Genomic DNA, 23,351 nt, shown 5'->3' with positions numbered 1-23,351 from the left:
ATTTCACATAGCTATGAGTCCTGAAGTTAAACTAAAAGAAAATGAACCAATGATGTCACCAATAGCAACTCGGCAACCACGAAAAAAGAGAGAGAAAAAGCAAAAAGAAAAACCAATAAAAAAAACTGCAAATATTATTGAAGAAAAGCCAAAAACACCTCTACCAAGAATACCCACCCCAGGTTTGTTTGTAGTATAATTGTAGGGAGTTCCATCTTTAACTAGGTGACTGTTATCTATGTCCATCAGGCTAGTTCAAGTTCAGAACCACAAAAGCCAGAAGCAGTTCCTAGAATTTCTGCTGAGGTATGCAGTGATTGATGTGGTTTGTGGCTGTACAGTAGCTGGTGATTGTAATAATATTGTGAAGATAATACTTCATTATGATGTAACCAACTTTTGCTTCAGGTTATCCCATGCATTCCTATCAAGTTCACAAACTTTGGTAAATCACTACATAATTGACCCATAAAGTGTTCTGTTTAAAAACATGTTAACCACGGTGTTATCAATATTGTCTACTTTTTGTATATTATTGTAAATTGGTTTATCTAAAAACATGATAATAATAAGACATATACCACCACTGTTAACCTGTACAGTTTAAAAGTTCATTTTTCTTCACAGACGTTTTTATTTTTAACATACAATTAGAAATACATTTGATCTGTACTGCATTGTACAACTACTTACAAGAAATGATATTTCTATTTTAACATTATATTAATTAACTCCTGCTTTTCCAACATTGCCAATTTCTGACTCAAACTCTACAAACTTGAAAAGCATTTTACCAAATTAATTCAGTGTGATTCAGATTTTAAATTATAGTTATATATTAGCTTAGAATCAAACATACATTATTAAACTAAAATCAGACACAACATTAATGTTATTATGAAACAAAACTTATCTCTAAGAAAAATCCAAATGCAACCAATATTCTTTCCATTGCAAGCTCTCCAAGTGATTCATTAGTAGATTTCCTTTGAGGTGTGTTGCTTTAACAACATGATTGATTGCTCAAATATAGAGATCTGTTGACAGGTAATGTAAACATTAAAATCTGTAATTTTGTCAGTATGTCCCCAGCGTTCGTTGTCCAGGGACATTGATCCTTATAGCTCCTCCAAACTAGTTTGATATTGTAGACAGAGCTTAAGCATCAATGTGTGTAGGTTTGTCAGTATGTCCCCCAGCTTTTTGTGTTTGTGGATCAGACTTTAAATTGCAGCATTATTCAAAGTGGTTTTGTAACAGCATTAATAGTGTGGTTGCTTGCATCAAAAAAATTGAAAACTAAAGCTCTGTCTACACTATAAAACTTTATGTGACAAACAAATTTGATGTGCCCATATATGGACATATCGCTACCATATTTGAGAATATCACTACTATATTTGGGCACATCACACTTTTTTGGTCAAACTAATATATGATATAGTATAATCCCACACCCTAATTTATGTTCAATATGGACACAACACTTTGGACAATTTCATTGTTTTATATTTGCCAAAATGTTGTACTCAGACCCCTCAGGACTGTACTATTGGTCATAAACAGTACAGTACTCAATACCAAAAGATATTTTGAACACAAATTACAGAGTCATAATTTCAACATGTGTCTCGCAGTGTGACTAGGCCAATGCCTGAAAAGGTTCGCTGAATAAAATACTGGGTGTTATTCTGTCAGTTCCTTTTATTCTGTAACACTGTATAGGTATCTCAGGGGTTGGATAATTACTTGCCATCTTTGATTAAACAACTTTACATTGACAGTGTCAGGTGTATTAATAACAAAATAAAAGTATTGAAATTCTCTTGAGAGATGTTGCTATGACAACCACCGGTAACACCCTGAAGCTAGTAATGCTGTGTACTTTATATGTTGGCTTGTTCTGCTAAGTTCAGGTCAACCATGCTAATACATTTTACAATGGCAAAAAAACAAAAAAATTCTAATATATAATATGTAAAGCTCTGTATACACTATCAAACTAGTTTGACAAAAAAAGTTTTATGTGCCCAAATATGATAGTGATATGCCCAAATATGATAGTAATATGACCATGTCCATATGGGCACATCACATTTTTTTGTCACATAAAGTTTGATAGTGTAGACTTAATACATCTTTGGATTGTTTTATTACTAGTTGTATTATTAGTCCATTCAAATAGTTTATAAACATGTTTTTGTTATTAAATTGTTCACATTTCCAGCACACACTTTTAGCAGTCTGTTGGGACTGAATGATAATGAAAAGCATTACTGTTATTTTTCCCTTAAGCAAGCACTCGTTCACACAGGTCATAATTTACTGCTCATTATATCATTTTCAACATTCAGCTATAAATTGTATATTATAGCATAATATAACTCAACTCTTAAACCGTAAATGTTGTTTTCTTGAAATTATATTGTTAGATTAAAGTTTGACATAAATAAGTTCTGGGTACTAAATATAGGTTTTATTTATTTACCCAGGTAAGTTGGTTCCTATCCATCATAGCGATATTAAGTGTGCCCATGATACTAACTTAACCATGTAAATATTATCTAAGCCTGAACAGACCCTTAAAGACTCCACTAACGCCCACCCCTGTAGAAACCACCTTGGTCTTTGTTAACCCTGGGATCCCAGACTTCAGATTTAAAATCTTTACATTACATTCAACAGTCCGTAAACAACATTAGTATATGTAATAATGTAATGTCTGTTTGTCTTTTTAGTTGAGTTATCTCCAGTCACAGAGCCAGATGAAACTGTAACTCACACTGAAACACCAGGTTTGTTTTATTTAGTTTTTTTTTTATAGAGGGTGACCCTAAACAGCTTATGCTGACAATCAAGGGGTCCTCTTGATGAGTTATGTTAAGTGTGTGACAGTGGCTGTGTGTATAAGAGTACACCGGGGTAACCCTCTACTCGTCTCAAAAGATGTTCTTTAAAGTGCAAACAAGACACTATATTCATTTCTAAATCTTGTTTGTGTTTTTCCTTCTTTGAGGGGAACACATAACTGGCCAATTACAGAATTGGAAACAATGCCAGGCCAGTCTTGTTATGAGATGCTGTTTTGCCATAATTATGATATGGCAGAGCTAGGATTTAAGCCCATTACCCTGGGATTGGTAAGCAAACCACCAAGCCATAGTGCCATAATTTTAAATCTGTTTTTAAAGATATCTTCACAAAAGGAAAATATTAACAAATTATTTGTAATGGGTGTGCCTCTGATGAAATTTGTCAATTTTGACTTAGATATGTTAACCTTTGATCAGGTGGCTGTAAATATAACATATTGGAAACATCCTGATCATGTGATCAATGTCACCTGATTGATTGAGTTTGACAGAGTATGTTGTTATTTTGATCTTTTTGTGCATGTGTTGTAAACTTTGTTTAGACCAGCACGCTTTATTTCTTTTGTTGTTTTATAATGCTGGTCACACGACGCACCATCAACAACCTGTTCAGATGCATCTATCAATCTCTGTTCATACTATAAACATGTTTCAAAACTCTTTATCTCTGTTTAGTCTCAAATAAATATTTTAAATGTATGTTCGCCGCACATTGTTTGCGATGACCTTTTTAATTCTGTCATTTTGTCTGTTTCGTTTAAATGTTGTTATTTTTACTTTTATAAATGTAGTATCAACAACTGTTACTTTACCACCTCTTCCAAAACTTCAATTTAACATTGAACAAAGTAAGTTTTGTGAGTGGCTTGAATTTCATAATGAACCAGGCAACCTGAACTAACATTACTAATAATGAATGTGTGTATGCATATTTGACTACTCACTCATGAGCTGTTCTAACTCCTCATACAACATGTACTGTGACGGTTTTGATAGAAGTAAGATAGAGATCATAAGCATATTGATAAACTTTAATAAATATTTACACTATATACATATGCATGTAACTCCTCATAAAATTATATGAAATGAATAGTATAGTAATATTCAGATTTATATAATACCTAAATAAATTCCTCACATTTGATTGGACGATTGTTGGTCACATGGTGTGCAATAGTACGCACTATTGAATGGTCGTTCATCATTCACCTAATGCCATTATTTGTACTATTACACTCATAAACATTATTTGTATAACATTGCATGCTCTACATTTTACCAAGTATTTTCCTCAGTTTTTGGGCCACCGTTTTATTTCATTTTTGCACAATTGTTTGTAGACCTATATAAACTGGTAATATTGTTTCATTTATGTTAGGAACGTCAAGTGAAACAATAATAATTTCTGGGAAATAAACAAGTCACCTCGGAGCATTCCGCAAAGAATTCTAGACTAGTTGTTTCATTTAGATTTGAACATACTATTCAATTTGAATAAGACCCAGGTGGGTGGAGCAACTGCCCCATAGCTCTCAAATTAAATAAGAACAGATTGAGGACGTAGACACAGTCTATCTTTAAATAACCTAAAAAATGTGGTTTGTGTTAGATTTTTGTTCCAAAAACAAAATTGTTGCAACAAAATGTTGGTGTTTGTAATTATAATTACGATTACTTTGTAATATAAATAATAATTTACTATATTCTGAAATGTCTTATTACGGATAAAAATTCTTCACCAAGCAAACTTTATAACAACATTAAGTTCACCATGTGTCTTGGAAAATCAAGGTAGCCAGCCTGATTTGATTCACATAATTATGTTTTGCCATTTAATTGCCTAGTGTTATGATATTAAACTTAACAAATTATAAGCTTATTAGGACAATTGAATGCTGTATGACAAACATACAAATATCACTATGTTTATTGATATTGTTTCTCCCAATTTATATAGACTTATGTCCCAACAGACTTATAATTGAGAATGTTCTGATTTTTAATAATAATAATAATAATAACATTTATTTCCACAAATAATAGAGCAAAATACAGAGTAACATAATAAATATACAACCGAGAATGGACATAATTAGTATAATGTAAGAAAGTGTTTCTGGTTATTGTATGTAAATGTTACTGTACAAAAGGTATACAAACATTTAAAATAATATTTGTAAATATAGTGTTTTCAAGCTTCAAGTTTCTTTTATTTATATCACTGTTATTTTTATTTTATTTTATTTCCAAACCCAACCAACAGCAAAAGAAATTCGCCAATAACAGGAGGGTAAATTTTTTGCTGTTGCAGCCAAAGCTCACTTGCTGTGTATTTACATCAGGGAATAATTTCGTCGGTGTAGCATAGCAAATAGCTAGACCAAACTACTTTATTGCTACACATCTACAGTATAGAACAGCAAAAAATGAATAACTACCGTGCTAAAAATCTTGGTTTGATTAGCAATTTTGCTAAAAAAAAAAATTTGAAATGATTTTTACCACACCAAGATTGGGAAAGTGTAGCCATGGAGAACTTATTTGTCCGTGTTATAGCACTGTATGGCACGTAGACATACTTTCAAATATCTTGATTTGAAATTTTTCTGTGTACATTAAAATGTATAAAATGGTAAAAGTATTTATTACTGATTGTATACTAGTGAATGCAATGTTGATGGTTTGTTCATGATACAGACTTACTTCTAACTGGTGGTCCATTGGAAACATTCAAGCCACATAATCCACAATCTGGTGGTCTAGTCATTAACGCTAAAGCACCACCCCCTTAGGATTCTCCCCTTGGGATCGCTAATCATGGCTTGCTCAGCAACAGTTGCTAGTATTTAGTCTCATTCAAATAAAAATAACATTAATTTCATTCCCATAAGAAATATATAATGGTGCAGTGAGACAGAAAAAAAACAATACATTATTTTAATTGGTAGTTTTTACAAATGTTAGACTTTACTGATTTTATCGGATAAAATTCTCAAACATTTTCAATGTTACAGACCAAAAATAGCCTCAAAGGAAAATTATGACATTCACCATATATGCTCGACAATTGCGTTGTTCCTAACAATGTTCTCTAAACCTTGTAATCCTAAATCCGGCCAATCAAATCACTGATAACTCTAGAGTAGTAACATTAATCCACTGACTAACAACTGTTCTATCAAATAATTAACCACGTAACCATTCTTTTGCCAAAAATACCATTTCAGCATTGAGAATACCCTTTGAAACCCCATGTCTACATTTAACACAGTATTTCGTGTAAAATAAATGCCACTAACTTTTCAGTTTTTCTTCAATGTTGATTTATCATAATCATTTTTGATAAAATCATTTTACTGCCCTTGTAAGACAACTGTTATGTTTTCCGTAGTGTTTTTAATTGGAACACTAATTACATTAAGTTATGTTATATGTGGTCATGGCCTACTGGGCATAAAATACAACTTATTAAACCCTAGTATTTATGTAAGAAACCTAGGAAACTTGGCTCCTATTAAAATTTGTTTTTTTTTTTAAAGTAGCAAGAATCTTGTTCAAAAAAATGAATAATGTGAAAGAATACCACTTTTACTTATCTGTAAAAGTGTAAAGCTCTTACTACACTTTATGTGACAAAAAAAATGTGATGTGCCCATATATGGACATGATGATGTTATATTACTACCATATTTGGGGATATCACTACCAATCATATTTGGGCACATCACACTTTTTTTGTCAAACTAGTTTGATAGTGTAGACAGAGCATAAGAAAAAGAGGATTCCTAAAAAGTCCACAAATTTGTTATAATACTGTTAGGTTACGTATGAGAATGCATTTTTCACCATGGATCTATTTGAATGTTCACTTCTCACCCCAACCATTGTAAGGTTGAGGTTAGTGTACTTCCTTTAGTTTGTAACCTACGTTCGCCCCAGTTTGTGGTTCCCCCACTCATAACCGCATGAACACTCAAATCAAATTGATTTATAGGACAAGTTTCAAGCACTGAGCCACTGTCAATTATTCTGTATGTTGCTAACTGTTTGAGTCACCCGACTTGATTGTCACCTGACCTGATTGTCACCTGACCTATATGTCATTCATCCAGAACACCTGTACCGCATATCATTAGTTCTACATGGGCGACACCTGTATCTATTCTATTGCCGAGTACGCTTATTTTTAAAATTCAAATAAATTCATCTGGTTCCCCAGTAATATTTTGGAGAAAAGTTAATTATTAACATTGATTACAGTGGAAAATGTGTTTTTATTAATCCTTAATTAATTTGGAATATGGAAATTATTTGTCTGCGTCTCAATCTGTAGTCTAGACAATAAAACTAATACAATTATAATTTAGAAAATTATTACGATTTCACTGAAGTACCTGGAAATGATTACTCATGTCAGTTACATAAAGGCATTTTTTTGGAGTGTGCAATTAAAAATGTCTGTAAAATGGTCTTTAACCTACAGTATTACATTGTCATAATTGTTGGTTAAAGAAACTTTCACTTCATTTATTTTGTCTCCATAAAAAAAAATGGACAAGAACAAGAAAAAACAAGAGAGAGGATTCCTAAATAGTGAACTTAATCAATATCTAGTAGGTCTCCTATTGCACTGATTGGATAAAAACATTTAGATTATAATTTGTATAAACATTAAAAATGCATAAATATTATATCAAAATAAAATTAAAATATATTGCAATATCTTTAAAAATCATTTATAGGTAATCGCAAAATCTTACTTACAATACATTTACAAAGAGACTGGTTAACAACTTTTGTCTTTAAACTTTCACGTAAAGAATGTTAACAAAACATGGATATTCTTGTATTTCAGAGCCACCTTCTCCAACTCTTATTAATCAGGCTACTACTATGATACCAGCAGTTTACTCCCCTTCACCGCCCCTCAAGTCAGTGACCCCTTCCCCCTCCCCAGAGTCAGAGAAGCATGAACCATTAACAACGCCAGATATTGACCCAGCAATAAGATTAGAACTTGAAAGGCAGAGAAGAGCAGATGAGAGAAGACGTAAAGCTTTGTTGATGTATGAGAAATTGAAAAAGAGGAAAGGAGTAACACAAGGAACTTCTCCAGATTCCTTATCCATCATAGACTGTGAGTACAACTTGGTTTTGTTTTACTTGCTGACATAACACATGTTGAAATATTCTACTTTTATGGCAGTGATTTTTATAAGCAAAGACAGAATGTTTTCATATTTAAAAAAAACCCTTTATTTGTAATACATTTAATCTGTTTTATAGCGATACCTGCCAAAAAGTTGAAAAATAAACAAATTAAATTAACCCACATTCCTAAATTTTTAGATTGTACTTCAGGCCGCACTTATTCTGCAGACACAGGTTAGGCTACCATCTGTATAAAAATTCCTACTTAATGTATAAATAATTACATCATTTATACATTATTTTAAACTATTAAAAATCTACAGAAACAGAGGCACCTTAGTATATTAGTGTCCATGTTTTTTTAATATAAAAATCTACCAAATTAAATGACTAATTCGTTGTCTACACAATGCCGAGAGCAACATTCTTTGAAATGACTTGTCACCATTTATTTTGATTGCCTCGAAGCATCACACTTGTTGTATTGATATTCCTACCTATGGTTTGTCTTGTCGCGCATGATTACCTCGGAAAAGGTCAGACACAACTTATAGAATGATTAATGATTGCTGAACATGACTCACTGGATTTTAATTTACCTAATAATTCTTAATTTTTAAAAAGTTGATGATGAAAAGAGACTTCTGTCACAAGATTATTCTAATATCATTAAATTTGATTATTATTGATTAATTTGATTAAAATCTATGCATGTTAAAATAATAAAGGAGAAAGAGAAGGGTCCAACAAAAGTAGATTTTCAATTGAAAAGTAAGTTAATAGCTTAGTTTGTGATTCTGGTAACAGTGCTTAAAAAGTTTATGATTTTCTTAAATATCATTTGCTACCAGCAAAGTGATGGAAGGTAAAAAATCATTTGGAAAAACAATTTTTTTTTTTTGTGCATAAACATACTCTCAAATGATACTGTAATAATGTTATGAAGATTACCTTAATATATATCATTTTATACGTGCTAGGTAAAGTGATTGATGGGAAAAATTAAAAACTCCTTAAAAAATATCAACAAGTACTCATCATTGCCAATATATAGTTTATTCAGAATTCTTCTGCTGCTCTACTCATTGTTTCATTGATGTTAAAAGCCAATTAACAATATTAAAGTTGATTATAAGAGCATATAGAAATTTAGAGTACCAATTGATGGACAATATAAATAGTTATCAATCGACATTTACTTAACTAATTACATGTTGTAGGAGAGCTCCTTGTTAAATAGATTAAAAGCAAGTGTGTAAATGAGAGAAACACATTAATTGTTTACATATCAATTCTCTCTTGTATTCTTTGCTACTTAACCAATTATTACTTTGTTGTTTTAAGTCAAGGGTTTTGTTTTAATGTTCTGCTTAAGTTCAGTTCTAATATTAAGTCTTAAGTACTTGTATAGAAAATGCAACTTCTATAATTATTACTACCAATATGAAAAGCACAGTCTCTTGAATTGCTTGTTTGGGAATTATGATACACCAAACAAAAACAGTATTTAGTCAAGCGTATTAATGTAATCGCATGTACAACCGTTTTACTCGTACAGTTATTCTTTTACCCTTGTGTACGTTCTTGTTACAATTATATATAAGACCAACAACCTGTAGACTAATATGCAAATTATCTCAGTATGCAAATGCAAGTATTTACAAGTACAGTACTATGTAAACCGTATAGGAATAATAATATAGAATAATAAAAAGCTTTCTCATTGTCAGATGTCATTGAAATGATTTCCTACCAAACATCCTATAATAACATGATATTACAATTTGTTCACAATTAGTAAATCCCCTGGCCAGGATGCTTGTTAATGAGAACTTTTTAAATCATAGTCGTTAAGATCACTTCAATCCTATCATTACACAAATGCTTAACAAGGTAGAAAATACGTCCACCTGCCGTCTTTTAAAATCTATGTCGTCATCTAACACTTTTAATATTCCCTCTTTTCTTCAGCTCCTCTCGAGCGATACCACCCATTTCCAGTGCTCTTAATTTATATTTATGCTCTACATATAAACAAGCAATGATACTTTACTCATTAATTACATAAAGCAATGTAAGGGAAATAAAATTTAAGTTGATGAGAGTGTGTCTAGGATTCATGTTCCAAATTACTCAATTTACTGAGCTGAACAATCTTCATATTCTGTGGTTTTTACATCGTAAGCAAATGGATATTACAAAACCAAAACGTAACAGATGGAAAGAGCTTGTTGGAACAGCAAGGAGAGAGAGACAGACTAAAGAAGGTTGGCATGACTAGGCGTTAATCAACAAAATTGGGTGTTGCCTTTGGGTGTGGTGGTAATTTTACTCATGTAGTCCTTCAAAACACAACCTTTTTGTTACCTTTCAGTTCATAGCTGCTGTTGGAAGGGTGTAACATTAATTAATTTGATTTATGACTGCCTCTTGTTTCCTTCTTGATTCACAAACCTGTTTTCCAATTCACTTCATTTCCTTCATCGTCCCTCATCAATCAATGTGCTAATTAGTAAAACTACTTTTTTAACAGTTTTTCTATTTTTATTTTAGCTGGCTGGTTAGCGCAGTTTTGTATTATCAAACGTGAAAAGGAGTATTTATATAGACGGGCTTTTGAAACGGTAAGCTTTATAATTCATTGAAATATTAAGTAAATTTACAAAAATAGGTGAATTTTATTTGATTTAATTACTAATATGAAAAAATGTTTGAGTTTTCTACAATTCAATTCTCCTTTTCCCCTTCTCTTCCTTTTCCCCTTCTCTTCCTTTCCCCACGTTTTTCTTTAATACTTAATCCTTCTATTCTTCCGTTTCACATTTATAGGCCCAAGTCATTTAATTAGAATTTCCGTAATGTGATTTTAAATCATATTGAAAGTATTAAGGTTGAGGCTAAGGTTAATTTAATTTCTTTTAGTTTATTATAATACAGCCAACTTTCTCAAAAACTAGACACTCTTTGATCACAATTTGAAAGTTATCAGAATGCATTAGGAATAGATTAATAGAATTAAATTTTGGGCCTTTGAAAATGTTATCAGTGTTAACTTTGTAAATACAAAAAAAATATGTCTTCTTTAAATTAAATCCAAAGGCAAATTACTGAAAAAAATAACAATGTTGTGTGTATGCTGGATCTCAATGGAGATACAAAATAAAATAAGCAAAAAGCTAAATCAAAACAATAAAGTAAAACAGTAAAATTAGCAGAGCTTTCGGGCAACACTAGTGTTTAAATTGCAAGTCTTTAAATTGAAGACATTATTTGCTATCCTATACAAAATATAGCTTTACATTTTTATTAAAAAGATAAAAAAGAACCCCCTGTCCCACAATGATCTTAAAACCAAGGTGATCGGAAAATGAGCATTGCAATTATGGCCACCCGCATGCACCAATAATATTGTTAGTTAGTAATTACTGATGATTCTGGTAAAATAAATTGATACTGATGTGATTGTATTTATTTAATGATAGGCAGATGAGGACTGCGATGGTTTCTTAACTTGTCAGGAAATGTTGATTGCCCTTAAAGGTGTGGCTAGTGTTAACAGCTTGTCTGATGCTGAAGAGGAATATGTCTATCAGGTTAGACTTATTCATCATATTTTGTATCTTTCTCATCTAAAGCTCTGTCTACACTATCAAAGTTGATGTGACAAAAAAATGTGATGTGCCCATATATGGACATCACATAAAGTTTGATGGTGTAGACAGAGTTTAATGCAGCAATTTTGTACAGATACTGTCAATCACAAGTAATATTTCACAGTTTCATAAATTTCTTGTTCTGACTAGTTTGAGTTTATTCAAACCAGTTTACCTACCATTACTATGCAAAGATTTCTTGTTTATATACATAATCCAGTGGCTGCATCAATATTATTTTGTTACAGACATATTGAAAATTATATCATAAAATGTTCAATAAGAGAGATAATTTGTATAGACACCCCTGAGAATTATATATGCCCCCTTTTTTTGGTGGTCTGAACATTAATAGACAACATGATACCTTCACTATCTATCATCTCACATTTGTTCATAAAATCTGAGCCAATAAAATAACATGTTAAGGTGAAATAGATCATAGTTATAGCGTTTAGTGTCAGATCAAAATATGAGGGCTTATAGCAATCCTAAAGTTGAAACATTTTTGATATCAGACAAAATCTAATTGTTTGATTCCCTTGTGTTCAGTTTAAGTGACACATGTTTATTGAAATTTCAAATCATTTGAGGGCTGGGTGCAAGGAAATAACCTGTGATTCGCATGTATCGCAGATGTACCAACTTTTAACAATTCACGTCAATTGAGGACTGTGAGTAGAGCAACTGTAGCAAACAATCAATGTTATGGTATACAAGTTTTTAAAGTACGAGAATTGAATCCACACATTGGGTTGTACAAAAGTGTGGAGATAATACACTTCTAGACTAGTTCCTAAAACATGTAGTTGTAGCTGAAGACACAATTTATCTATTTACAAGTTATGAAATTATAGTTCATCTTTTTAAATGACAAAACTAATAAATGACATAACTATAACATCTTGTATTTGTTTGAAGGTTTGCATGGTGAAATCAAATGTTGATATAAAGTTTGCAGTACACCACGTATATTAGTTCTGAAAGGAACTGTTGAGTTTCTTGACGTTTCGATCAATATGATTTGATTGTCCTCTTGTATTTAGTTGAAATTAAAAAAAAAAAAATTGTTTTATGAGACAGTATTAAAATAGTATAGACAAAAATTAGTTTCAAATGAATACCTAAATACCTGTATTATGAAAGTATAACTATTAATTACCGGTAAGTAAGTTCACTTAGAGTCAGGAGACAAGACACATGTACTTTTGTATATTAAGATACAAACATTCAATTTACATAATGCTTGAAAACATTAAAGGTCAAATCACTAAATTAACCTTATTACTTTTTTTTTACATCACAGACACTCTTGGGTATTTGGGTAATTTTTTGTGCTCTAATTTTCTTTTAATTAAATGAAAGCTTAGAACACCTTTAAACAAACGATAGGATGTCACATTCCTTTTTATCTATTGATAATGACATTTAACTACTAAAAACCGATAAAAACCCAAAATATTTAAGGTACTTTCTGGCCTTAAAGTGTCAGATTACGAAACAAGGGTGTTTGCAACCCTAATTTGAATTCCCTCATGTTTTACAACTTGTTCCGTTATCAAATGCAATGTAATTTTTCAATTCCCTTGAGTTTATATTGTCTAATAATTTGTGACATTTTGTTAACCTGCGTTTGTGGGATATTGATAGAGTAATTGTTTGATATGATTTTATTATGATTAATTTATTCATTAATTTGGGAAATGGGAAATAGTACAATTATCATTGAATGTGAAATATACAAAGATAATGGTAGTAATTATGGTCACATCAATAATTACCCATGCATTTTTTCTATTTATGCTGTATGATATGTAGGTTTATCTTAATATTTGAAGAAGAATATACAGCAGTATATCAAAATGGATTTTACAATACAATTCAAAATAAATGTATTTCTCAAGATACAATCTGTTGGGGTATACATAATGCAAAGTACGCTTAAAATTTGCTTTACTTTTAAAAATTTACTTTTTTTTCCTCTCTACTTGAAGGTTTTAGAACTGGCAGGCTACTCCGTACTGAATGGTGCAGACTTTAAACTGTTTTCTGTGGTTGCTTCACTTACACAGAAGATTTCATCTATTGAGTGAGTATATTGTGCTCTTTGGGGAGTCGGGCCCAGGCTTCTTGCGGGAATCATTGAAAGTTCACTAGGAAATGAGACTGTATGAGTGAGTCTGTTGACATTAAGGGGTTATACTTATGCCTGGGTCTAGCTCTAGTTTTTTTATGAATCATAGAAGGGGCCTAAGTTGTGATTCATGATGTTTGTTCTTGTATCAACAACGTTTGTGTTTAGAGGAACGATATATGAGTGTGATTCTGTGTGATTCATTTTTCAACCTATTGGGGTCGAATTTTCATTAGGATGAAGTAATTATAAATATCATACAGGTGGACACAGGTGCTACAGTACTTACAGTAGATCTGGTGTCTTTGAACTATTCATAACAATTTTTGATGTCAAGATATAAATGAAGAACTAAATTATAAAGCTTAAAAGACTGCTACACATACTAATAATCTGCCTATGACTTGATTTTAAAACACACTTTCATCATTTAAGTGTGTAAGATCAATCTACATGTGTTTTTTCTTCTGTCGATTTGACATTAACAAGAGAATTAAATGTTTAAAAAAACTGTTGCGAGGCAAGCCCAAGGATGAATGGCGTCTGGCTGTATGAACAATAAATGGCACTTCAAAGCGGATATCAAGTTTACCTGCGTATACAGTCAACAAGTTAATTTCCTTTTACTTGTTAATCAGTTTTCCTTCCCCTCTGGACACAACACATCAGTTTTGTAGTCTAACTTTCATTGGGTCTTGAGGCCTTAGCATGCCAACTGAGTTCTTGTGAAGTTACAGTAGATTTATCCTAAGGCTGCCTGGTACTATTACTTACTTCAAACGCTCTAATACACACATTTGGTTCCCTGGGGAATACGTCATTCTTCATTAATATATCTAATTTGTTTCCATTATTCAGGCATTTATTATATTTAATGTGTAAAATATATAGCATTGTGTTTATAAGGTTATTTTTGTAATTAATATAAATCTAGGTAGATATTTGTTATATCCAGACCTATTATTAAAGTATACTGTTATGTTTAATTTAGCCAAAGGAAAAGTGGAACAATCCACTGTCGTAGCTTTAATTATAAACCATTATATTATTATATATGTAGCCATTGCTATACTGTACTGTATAATAATACTATATATCAAGTGAAAACCTAGATGTACACATATCTATATTATAAAGGAAAGCATACAATAAGCACACACCATAATTTTTAAATTCAGAATTCCAGTACAATGTAATATGGTTAAAAACTGTTAATATTATTAACAGAATTGCAACAACAGACAGTATTACTACTGTAGTAAATAGACAGCCACAGGACATATTATACTGCAGCTTTCAAACACTTACATTTCCAAAGGACAGTTTTTTTTTTCAAATAGAATTTTGTTACCTTTTTTTGTAATACCGTAATCATATTTTGGATATGTACTGTACATTTTTAATTTGGTTATTGCGAATCATTGATTGAAATCAGTGTGACAACGTTTACTTTTGTTGTCTCATTGCCGTATATTGCATTTGAAAACAAGAAAATAAATAAATAAAAAAAATTAAAAAAAATAATAAAACTAAAAATAATAATTAAAAAAAATAATAAAAATTAAAAATAAAAAAAATAAATAAAAGATCACAATTTAGTGTGTTATTATCTTTGATCGTTCTTACTCAATTCATCTGCAAAAACATTGAAATAAAACATAATTTTGAATAATACTCAAGAGTTTATTTCTCAAAAGAATATAATCTCTTGTGAGTAACTGACAATATTGCATTAAACTGCCAGAAAAAGTGCAAAATAAGTGTGCTCATCAGTTAGATTGTTGGCAAAAATATACGAAAATAAAGTTTATTTCGAAACTCAAACCAACAGCAAAACAAATGTGCCAATAACAGGAGAGTAACATACAAATACAGAACGGATACAAATACCAAACAAATAATAAGGTAGCATTTAGACAATAATAATAATTACTTAAAACTAAAATTGCTTTACAAATGAATTGAGTTCATGAGAGAGTCTTAGCATAAGGAACAAACAAATTACATTATTAATGTTATTACGTTATTAACCTTTTTAAAGATTATTTGTGTTTGTTCTTATGTGACTTCAAAACCACATTAAATAAATTGTGAGATGTAGAAACATGACATACATCAGCCGCCTACTCATATTGGCAGACTCGCTATCTCCGTTTGCCACGATGTCATGAACCACATAAATGGCGTCGCCACTGTGTCCACTCACCTATGACGGATAACATGATACAACATCCATTTTGGACAACATTTCTTACCGTTATCTATAAGTACCGATACATTTTTTTCTATCTTAGTACAGTTTTACCCGTCAGTGTAATTTATATGTCTGCTTTGGGATGACTAATTCGCTCTGTGTAATCCCTCTGGTGTTTCAATTTTTGCACACATTTTAGAAATGACAAGTTACTAAACTATAACAAATTTATTTTAAATGATTGTAAAAACGGTATATACATATTATATATATATATAAATCCAAAGGCAAATTACTGAAAAAATGACAATGCGAAAAGCTAAATCAAAACGATAAAGTAAAACAGCCAGAAAAATTAGCAGAGCTTTCGGGCAACACTGGCCCTTCATCAGTATATATATATATATCAAGTAGGCGGTCCGAGTTTGAGTCTCGGTTGGGGCGACTTTTTCTCATTCTCACAGATTTCCTCATCTTTATCATTTCAAATTAATTAATTAAATTTCAGTATATCACCGGGCGGTTTAGAATTAATGTTCTTTGCCTAATGTGTTTATATATATATATATATATACTATGACGTTATCCAAATTCCTTCACTTGCACTGATAAAGGGCTAGTGTTGCCCGAAAGCTCTGCTAACTTTTCTGGCTGTTTTACTTATCGTTTTGATTTAGCTTTTCACTTTTTTTTTTTTGTATCTCCATTGAGATCCAGCCACTGATACCCACAGCATTGTCATTTTTTCAGTAATTTGCCTTTGGATTTATATATATATATATATATATTTCGAAACCTGAGCTGCACTGACGAGATCTAATAAGATAGAAACATTACTTTCTGCAGATTGGATATATAATGTTTATAAAAGTGAAAGATGTATTTTTTCCATTTATTTTTTTAAGATAGCCAAACAAGCAGAATCAAGGTTTAGAGATAAGCATAGTAATCATTCTATAAACTTTATGGTTACAAAAAATGACATGCTAAAAATATTTGTCAATATTGATTGATGTAATATACGGTATGCTACAAAAAAAGCACATTTATACTCACTTAGAACATGTCTTTATACTTTATAAACATCCTCCTGGTACTAACTGACTCATTATAAACAAACTTTCACAGTCCAGTAGTCTCCTTTACCAACATAACTGTCCAATAGTTCTCTAATACGTTAACCTCCTAGCATCTTTAATTGCTATATTTCCCGTTTTCTTTACAAAATTAAATGTTTTCCGATTAAAAGTTGTTAAGACTGCTACTAATTTTAGATGTCTTAACTTAAGTTTGTCACGAATACTAAGCTATAATTGATTACAACTGTTTCATTTTAAGATGATATGTAAAGTTATTCTAACTTATTTTAATAGTACAGTATTAAATTACTGGTAGCATTCTCTGTTTTGCCATCTTCTTTCCTATTCATGTATAGTCCCATTTACATATGTATAGAAATTATTGCAAGAAAAAGAAGAAACTTCATATTTTAAAAATCACCTGTATTTATATTCATCTTATTTTAAATGAGTACCAGAATATTTATTATAGGTTTTAACATTGATACTTAATTAACTTACTCCTAAACACTTTGTGTTTGCTGCCCTCAGGGATGTACGCAGACACCATATATACACATCATTTTATTTTGCCATTTTTCAAGAAAACAAAACAAAAGTAGATTAATCAGGCACGATTAACTAATGTTAAATAACAAAAATAACAGTCAAGAGGCTCTACAAAAAGAAAAACTTATAGATGCTTACAAATTATTTATATTTATATATTTTTAATGAGTTGCAATATTTTAATCAAAATGTAATAAGACAATGTTGAAACAGAGGCTTTATCTCAATAAAGATAAAAATTAAAGCAATATATGTAATATATAACAAGTTTAGTTAAAAATCATCAAAAATACAAATTAAAGCAAAAAGTTACTACAATATACCACGTTTAGTTAAAAATCATTATAAGCTTAAAAAATAAGTTTCCAATAAATTGTTAGTTTCACATTTTCATTTAATTCCATTGTTTCTTGATATTGTAACTGACATTAGTCTTTGTTTCAATGATTGTCTATTTGGTATTAATTTGACTTGATTGGATTCACTATTTTCTTTACTTTCAGCAATTGGATGAAGAACTTTATTATGAGAATGGATTTTAAGATGCTTGATATGAAAATGTTTAGAGCTAAGGTAAATAATAAAAGAGCTCTACATACATCCCACTTTTAATGTATGTTTTTATACTTAGTCAACTAGCTGCTTAAACTTAGGCAACTAGCTATTTAAACTTGATCTATTTTCAGGAAAAAAAAGTAAACTTAAGTACAAAAATAATGTATTTCGTCTAATGTTTTCTTCCGACTTCCTAGTTTCGTTTAAAACTTGGTTTGATTGACGTGACAGTCCAAAAGAGCCAAGTCAGCAGGCTTAGTATGATTGCCCCAGGGGGGATGTTAGCCACTGTCATATCTGAGTACATAATCACACACCACTCCTCTTTTAGGGGGTCACCATTGCAAGTTGGCAATCATGATTTTTTTTCAGTTGCTATTAAGTTAAAGTTGAGTAATTTAGGCGGAAATGTAGTTATGTTGTTTAAAATTCAAATAAAACATTTTAATGTTTTTCATTTGATTTAAAATGAAAAATTTAAATGATTTCAATGTTTTTAGCTTGTCTGTTTTATGTTTAAATTATAAACTGAAAATTGAAATTGAATTTTAATCTCTATGGGGTAAAGGTCAAGTTTGGAAACATTTTAAGGTGCAAAATGTTTTTTTAACTTTCAATTTAAAAACGTTCCTACAACCAAAGTTCTTAATAAAAAAGTTGGTTCAACTTGTCAAGTTTGGAAGCAAAAACTAATTTAAAACATTTAAATTGTTTCATTCTTATATTTATTTGATTTAATGGTTTTGATTTCAACTATTTCTTTTTTTTTCTTTTTAGATTTAGATTTTTAGGCACAAACCTATAATTGAGCATCTCTGTAGGGAAGTCATACAAGATTCTTAGCTAGCTTTTTATGGAGGATTTTGTTCTTAGGGGCTTTGGCAAATAAATGTTTAATAAAATAAATAGGGAAATCCTTATAAGTCCCTTATTGTAACTTATTTTGACCATCAAATGTTTTGAGACCCACTGCACTTTTAATTTGATTTTTTTCGGTTTCAACATAAGATTACAAGGCAGTATGAATACAAAAAATTAACAAGCAAATACATTAAATTTGAAGCAACGATAACTTGACTTTTTTTTTATTTCAAGGAGTTGTTTTTATGGAACGTAGATGAATCAACCAATCAGCTCTCGTTGGATCGTTTAATGATCGAGCTGAAGGCTGGTGGCGTCAGTCAGGAACACCAAGATGAAGTCCAAACAAAACTCAGCCACTTGGAGGCGCTTGATATTCTTGATTTTCTTACTTATCTACCGCTGTTTCTTTTAATGCATTCGTCTGTTATTAGTAATCCCTTCAATACAGTTAGGGATAAATAAGGATTAATATGAGATTAATATTAAATTAATATTAGATTAATATTAGATTATGATGCAACTTATATAAAGATTTCTTTTATTTAAAAAACTGTACATAGTTTATATTTTAAGATTATTTTACTCATTTTTAAACACATACATACAACACAATACAATCATAACTTTATTTCTATATGTTTTAATAATGCATATAGTGTATTTCCAAAGATTTATTTTTATATGAACATTTGTAATTAAAGTGATTTAATGAGGAGTATAAATTTTATATTAAGATGATTCTATATTTTCATGTCTATAAAAAGAACATGAAAGTTGATGACTTACATTAAAACAGCACATTCCTGTGTATCTACACAACCTTGCTATGTTAATTAACAATAAAACATCTCACTATCCATTTCATTACAAACAGTATTAGAAATGAACGAGTCAAAATATTAATGTCACTAGCAGTGCAACATTTTCTTAAATTTTACTTTTACTAACTAATTTAACAAACATTTTAAGCAGTGTTCTCCCAAATCCAATGTTAGATTCCTTCCAACTAGTATTAAAAGTGGTGTAAGAAAATATAACATAACATAAAATAAGCACTTGTCTAATATAGAGTAGGCTGACCTATAGCCATTGAAGTGGAGCTGTAGCTTGGTGGTTAACATGCTTGCCTTCCAATCCCAAGGTCCAGGGTTCAATCCTGACCTAGTGCCAGGGTTGTAACTTACAACTCTTTCAACTCCACTCTCTAAGCCTCACATGAGACTTGGTGTATAAACGGCAAATCAGAAGTTATATTTTGTCTACTAGATTGACAAATTACACTACGGTATATTTTAAAATTGTTGTATTTAGTTAGATACGTCTTACAGTACATTACTCAGGATTTGCTGGACTGATTTCTAAATTCAGAAGAACACTGATTAAGTATTAAAGTATTAACTATATTTATTTTATCTAGCTAAATTTGACAAAAAATGAGTTATTGAATCCCATTAAAAACAACTGTGAGTTATGACTAGAAAGTTTAAGTAGTAAAAGCAATGAGGCGGCTATATTTCTACCAAAATAGGTGTAGAATAATTTATGTGGCAATAACTATTTATTATTGTATATTAAGAATGTTAACATACTATAATTACTAACATTTTAGACAAATAAATCTTGTATTATGTATTTCTTATTTTAAACTTGAATAATAACTACTACTGTACTTTTTATTGATACACAATGATTGATATTGACAAGCTGATTGATTGATGTATTGGTATCTATTGATTAATTGGTTGAATGATGTTACTGGGATATTGATCTTTTGATAAAACCTTCCAAAAAGTACTCAAACCAACTAAAAAACCGTTTACCAAGACGCAGACATAATTGGAATGGATTTCAGTTGAAAAACTGGTTGAGTTTTGATCATATATATTGATTGATTGATTGATTGATCGATTATGATTGATTAATTTAATAATTTCTTGTATTCATCTTGGATATACAATCAGCTAAGGTCCTCAGCTGGCAATTTCTAATTTTAAAAAGTTTATAGCGATTGTCTCGTTTAATCAGTATATGATTGAGATACATAATTTATTTGGAGTTGATGGGAATAAAGTCAAGGATCGAGGACTCAAGCTTCAGGATAATCTGTCTACTAAAGAGGGGAAGTCAGTCATGGATATCAACTTGTGCTTCTAGAGATAAAAAAAACTGAATGGTTAGTGCCATAAACAAACAAGTTTTGGCCAGTTAGTAAAACCTATTTTCAAGAATAGTTCTATTAATTCGTCAAATTATAAATTGTATGCACTCTGTCTACACTTTCAAACTTTATGTGACAAAAAAAATGTGATATGCCCATATATGGACATAATGATGTCATATCACTACCATATTTAAGCACATCGCTACCATATTTGGGCACATCACACTTTTTTTGTCAAACGAGGTTGATAGTGTAGACAGAGTTTAAGAACAATATATATATATATGGCCCCCAACAAATAATAAGATAATATTCAGGTAAATTCTTACTTGTTTTTGCATTCGAAATTGACGTCACACAAACAACCTGTGGCGTCATTCGTGACGAAATCTTCCTGACAGGCAGACGAAAATTTGGAATGCAAAAACAAGGATTAACCAAAAATGAATTATCATTAATATGTTGATTTGAATTCTGATAGAACTTTTCGATAATGAGAACGACATACCAGTCTATAAATCTCTTACCTGCTAGCTGTGTATTAATCTATTTTTTTAATCTGCTAATTCAGCTACCATATATGAATATGTGTTTATATAATTGTAATACAGTATTTTATTTTTTGTCTCTGCTAATTCAGCTACCATATATGTGTATCTGATATTATATATTGTAATACCGTATTTTTTTCTCAGCTAATTCAGGTACCATATATGGATAGGTGTAGTGTTTATGATATTATAACAGTATTTCACTTTTTTGCATTTTTATTTCACAACAGGTGGCAACTTATAATTTACTGCAGGGAGTGGAGTGGTTTTGAGGTGTGGTGGTTTGACACCAGACAGTTGAGATAATAGTGAGTATCTTTATACTTTTTATGTATTGAACATCCATTAATGTATGTACGACTAGCAGTCAAGCTTATAAATCACATGTATTATTAGATTTTGATATGATTTACTTGGAGCATGGAAACCAAAAGAGGCAGTATGTTCTTCTTTAATAAAGTCTAGCCTAATGTTAGTAGTCCAAAGCAGTATTAAGCAACAATCCGTAGCAGTGATTGGTCCATAGTTTGACACAGCGTAATGAGGTAACATAGCACAAGGGAGTTTGACCAATCACGTCCAATGGATGATCTGAACTGTCGCTTGGTATCACTTGAGTTGTTCGTACGTTGTTGCGTCGCGTCCAAATGGAACCAATCTAAACCAATCTTTAAAGCGTGGTTCCCACTAGAACGCGACGTAGTGACGCAAAGTGCTGTATTGCGTAATGAGAAGTGAGAACAGACGACACAATATTGCTGCAAACGTCGCAGGTTTGATTTCACGCAGGCGGGATGGGGGGAATGGGGCAAACACAATTTATTGAAAGGGAATTTTCTTACGTAGGTTGCGTATCCAGTGGGAACCAAGCTTTAGGCATATAGAAATAGATGACCAAGACTAAACCTGGTGAAATGACCAATCCTCCTCCTCCTTCCATGCCACCAGACCCAACCTGGTGAAATGACCAATCCTCCTCCTCCTTCCATGCCACCAGACCCAACCTGGTGAAATGACCAATCCTCCTCCTCCTTCCATGCCACCAGACCCAACCTGGTGAAATGACCAATCCTCCTCCTCCTTCCATGCCACCAGATACATAGCTGTCTTTGAAGTTTATCAGACTGTTCTATTACCAATGAAATTGAATACAAATATAAATAGACCAATACATTCTTATGTAATGACATGCTGTGACGCAGCAGTTGCCGACTGTAACACTTGTTTCAATATACCTACATGTTTCAATGTAATCTCCATCCCCGCGATGTCAAATACTCGACATCAATCTTGTACATCGCCCCTTGATCGTTTTCTTACATTTATAAGACACTGTACAAGTTATTAAATATGTGTTTCGTTTCTCATATGTAGGCCTACACAAGAACCTAGTACATGTTTCGGGTGTTAGTTACCCCAGTGTACTAGTACATCACATCAAAGAACATGTACCATTACTTGTACACTTTACAAGTTATTAGGTATGTGTTTCGTTTCTCAAATGTACACAATAACCTAGTAAATCTTTCGAGACGATTAGGGGGTTACCCCAGTTTACTAAGTACATCACAGCCACTGATCATA

At 31.2% G+C, this 23,351-nt stretch overlaps 1 protein-coding gene across 2 annotated transcripts in view; it reads left to right on the top strand.

Moving 5' to 3' along the window:
- LOC144850946 (uncharacterized) overlaps positions 1 to 20,740 on the top strand; it is a 48,659-nt gene extending 27,919 nt beyond the window's left edge. The window contains exons 6-14 of one of the 2 annotated variants that reach the window (XM_078708468.1): positions 12 to 182; positions 2,739 to 2,795; positions 3,665 to 3,721; positions 7,732 to 8,013; positions 10,581 to 10,651; positions 11,510 to 11,620; positions 13,675 to 13,769; positions 18,140 to 18,209; positions 19,287 to 20,740. In XM_078708468.1, the coding sequence (XP_078564594.1) occupies positions 12 to 182; positions 2,739 to 2,795; positions 3,665 to 3,721; positions 7,732 to 8,013; positions 10,581 to 10,651; positions 11,510 to 11,620; positions 13,675 to 13,769; positions 18,140 to 18,209; positions 19,287 to 19,517 (1,145 nt within the window). In that variant the 3' untranslated portion in view covers positions 19,518 to 20,740. The remainder of the gene's footprint in view (positions 1 to 11; positions 183 to 2,738; positions 2,796 to 3,664; positions 3,722 to 7,731; positions 8,014 to 10,580; positions 10,652 to 11,509; positions 11,621 to 13,674; positions 13,770 to 18,139; positions 18,210 to 19,286) is intronic. The other variant, XM_078708477.1, reaches the window with a different exon arrangement.
- The last annotated feature ends 2,611 nt before the right edge of the window (positions 20,741 to 23,351 follow it).

This window comes from Antedon bifida, chromosome 1 (assembly GCF_963402885.1).
Source record: "Antedon bifida chromosome 1, ecAntBifi1.1, whole genome shotgun sequence".
Taxonomy (NCBI): Eukaryota; Metazoa; Echinodermata; class Crinoidea; order Comatulida; family Antedonidae; genus Antedon; species Antedon bifida.
Note: the sequence above shows the minus strand (reverse complement) of the source record. Positions and strands in the feature narration are given on the sequence as shown.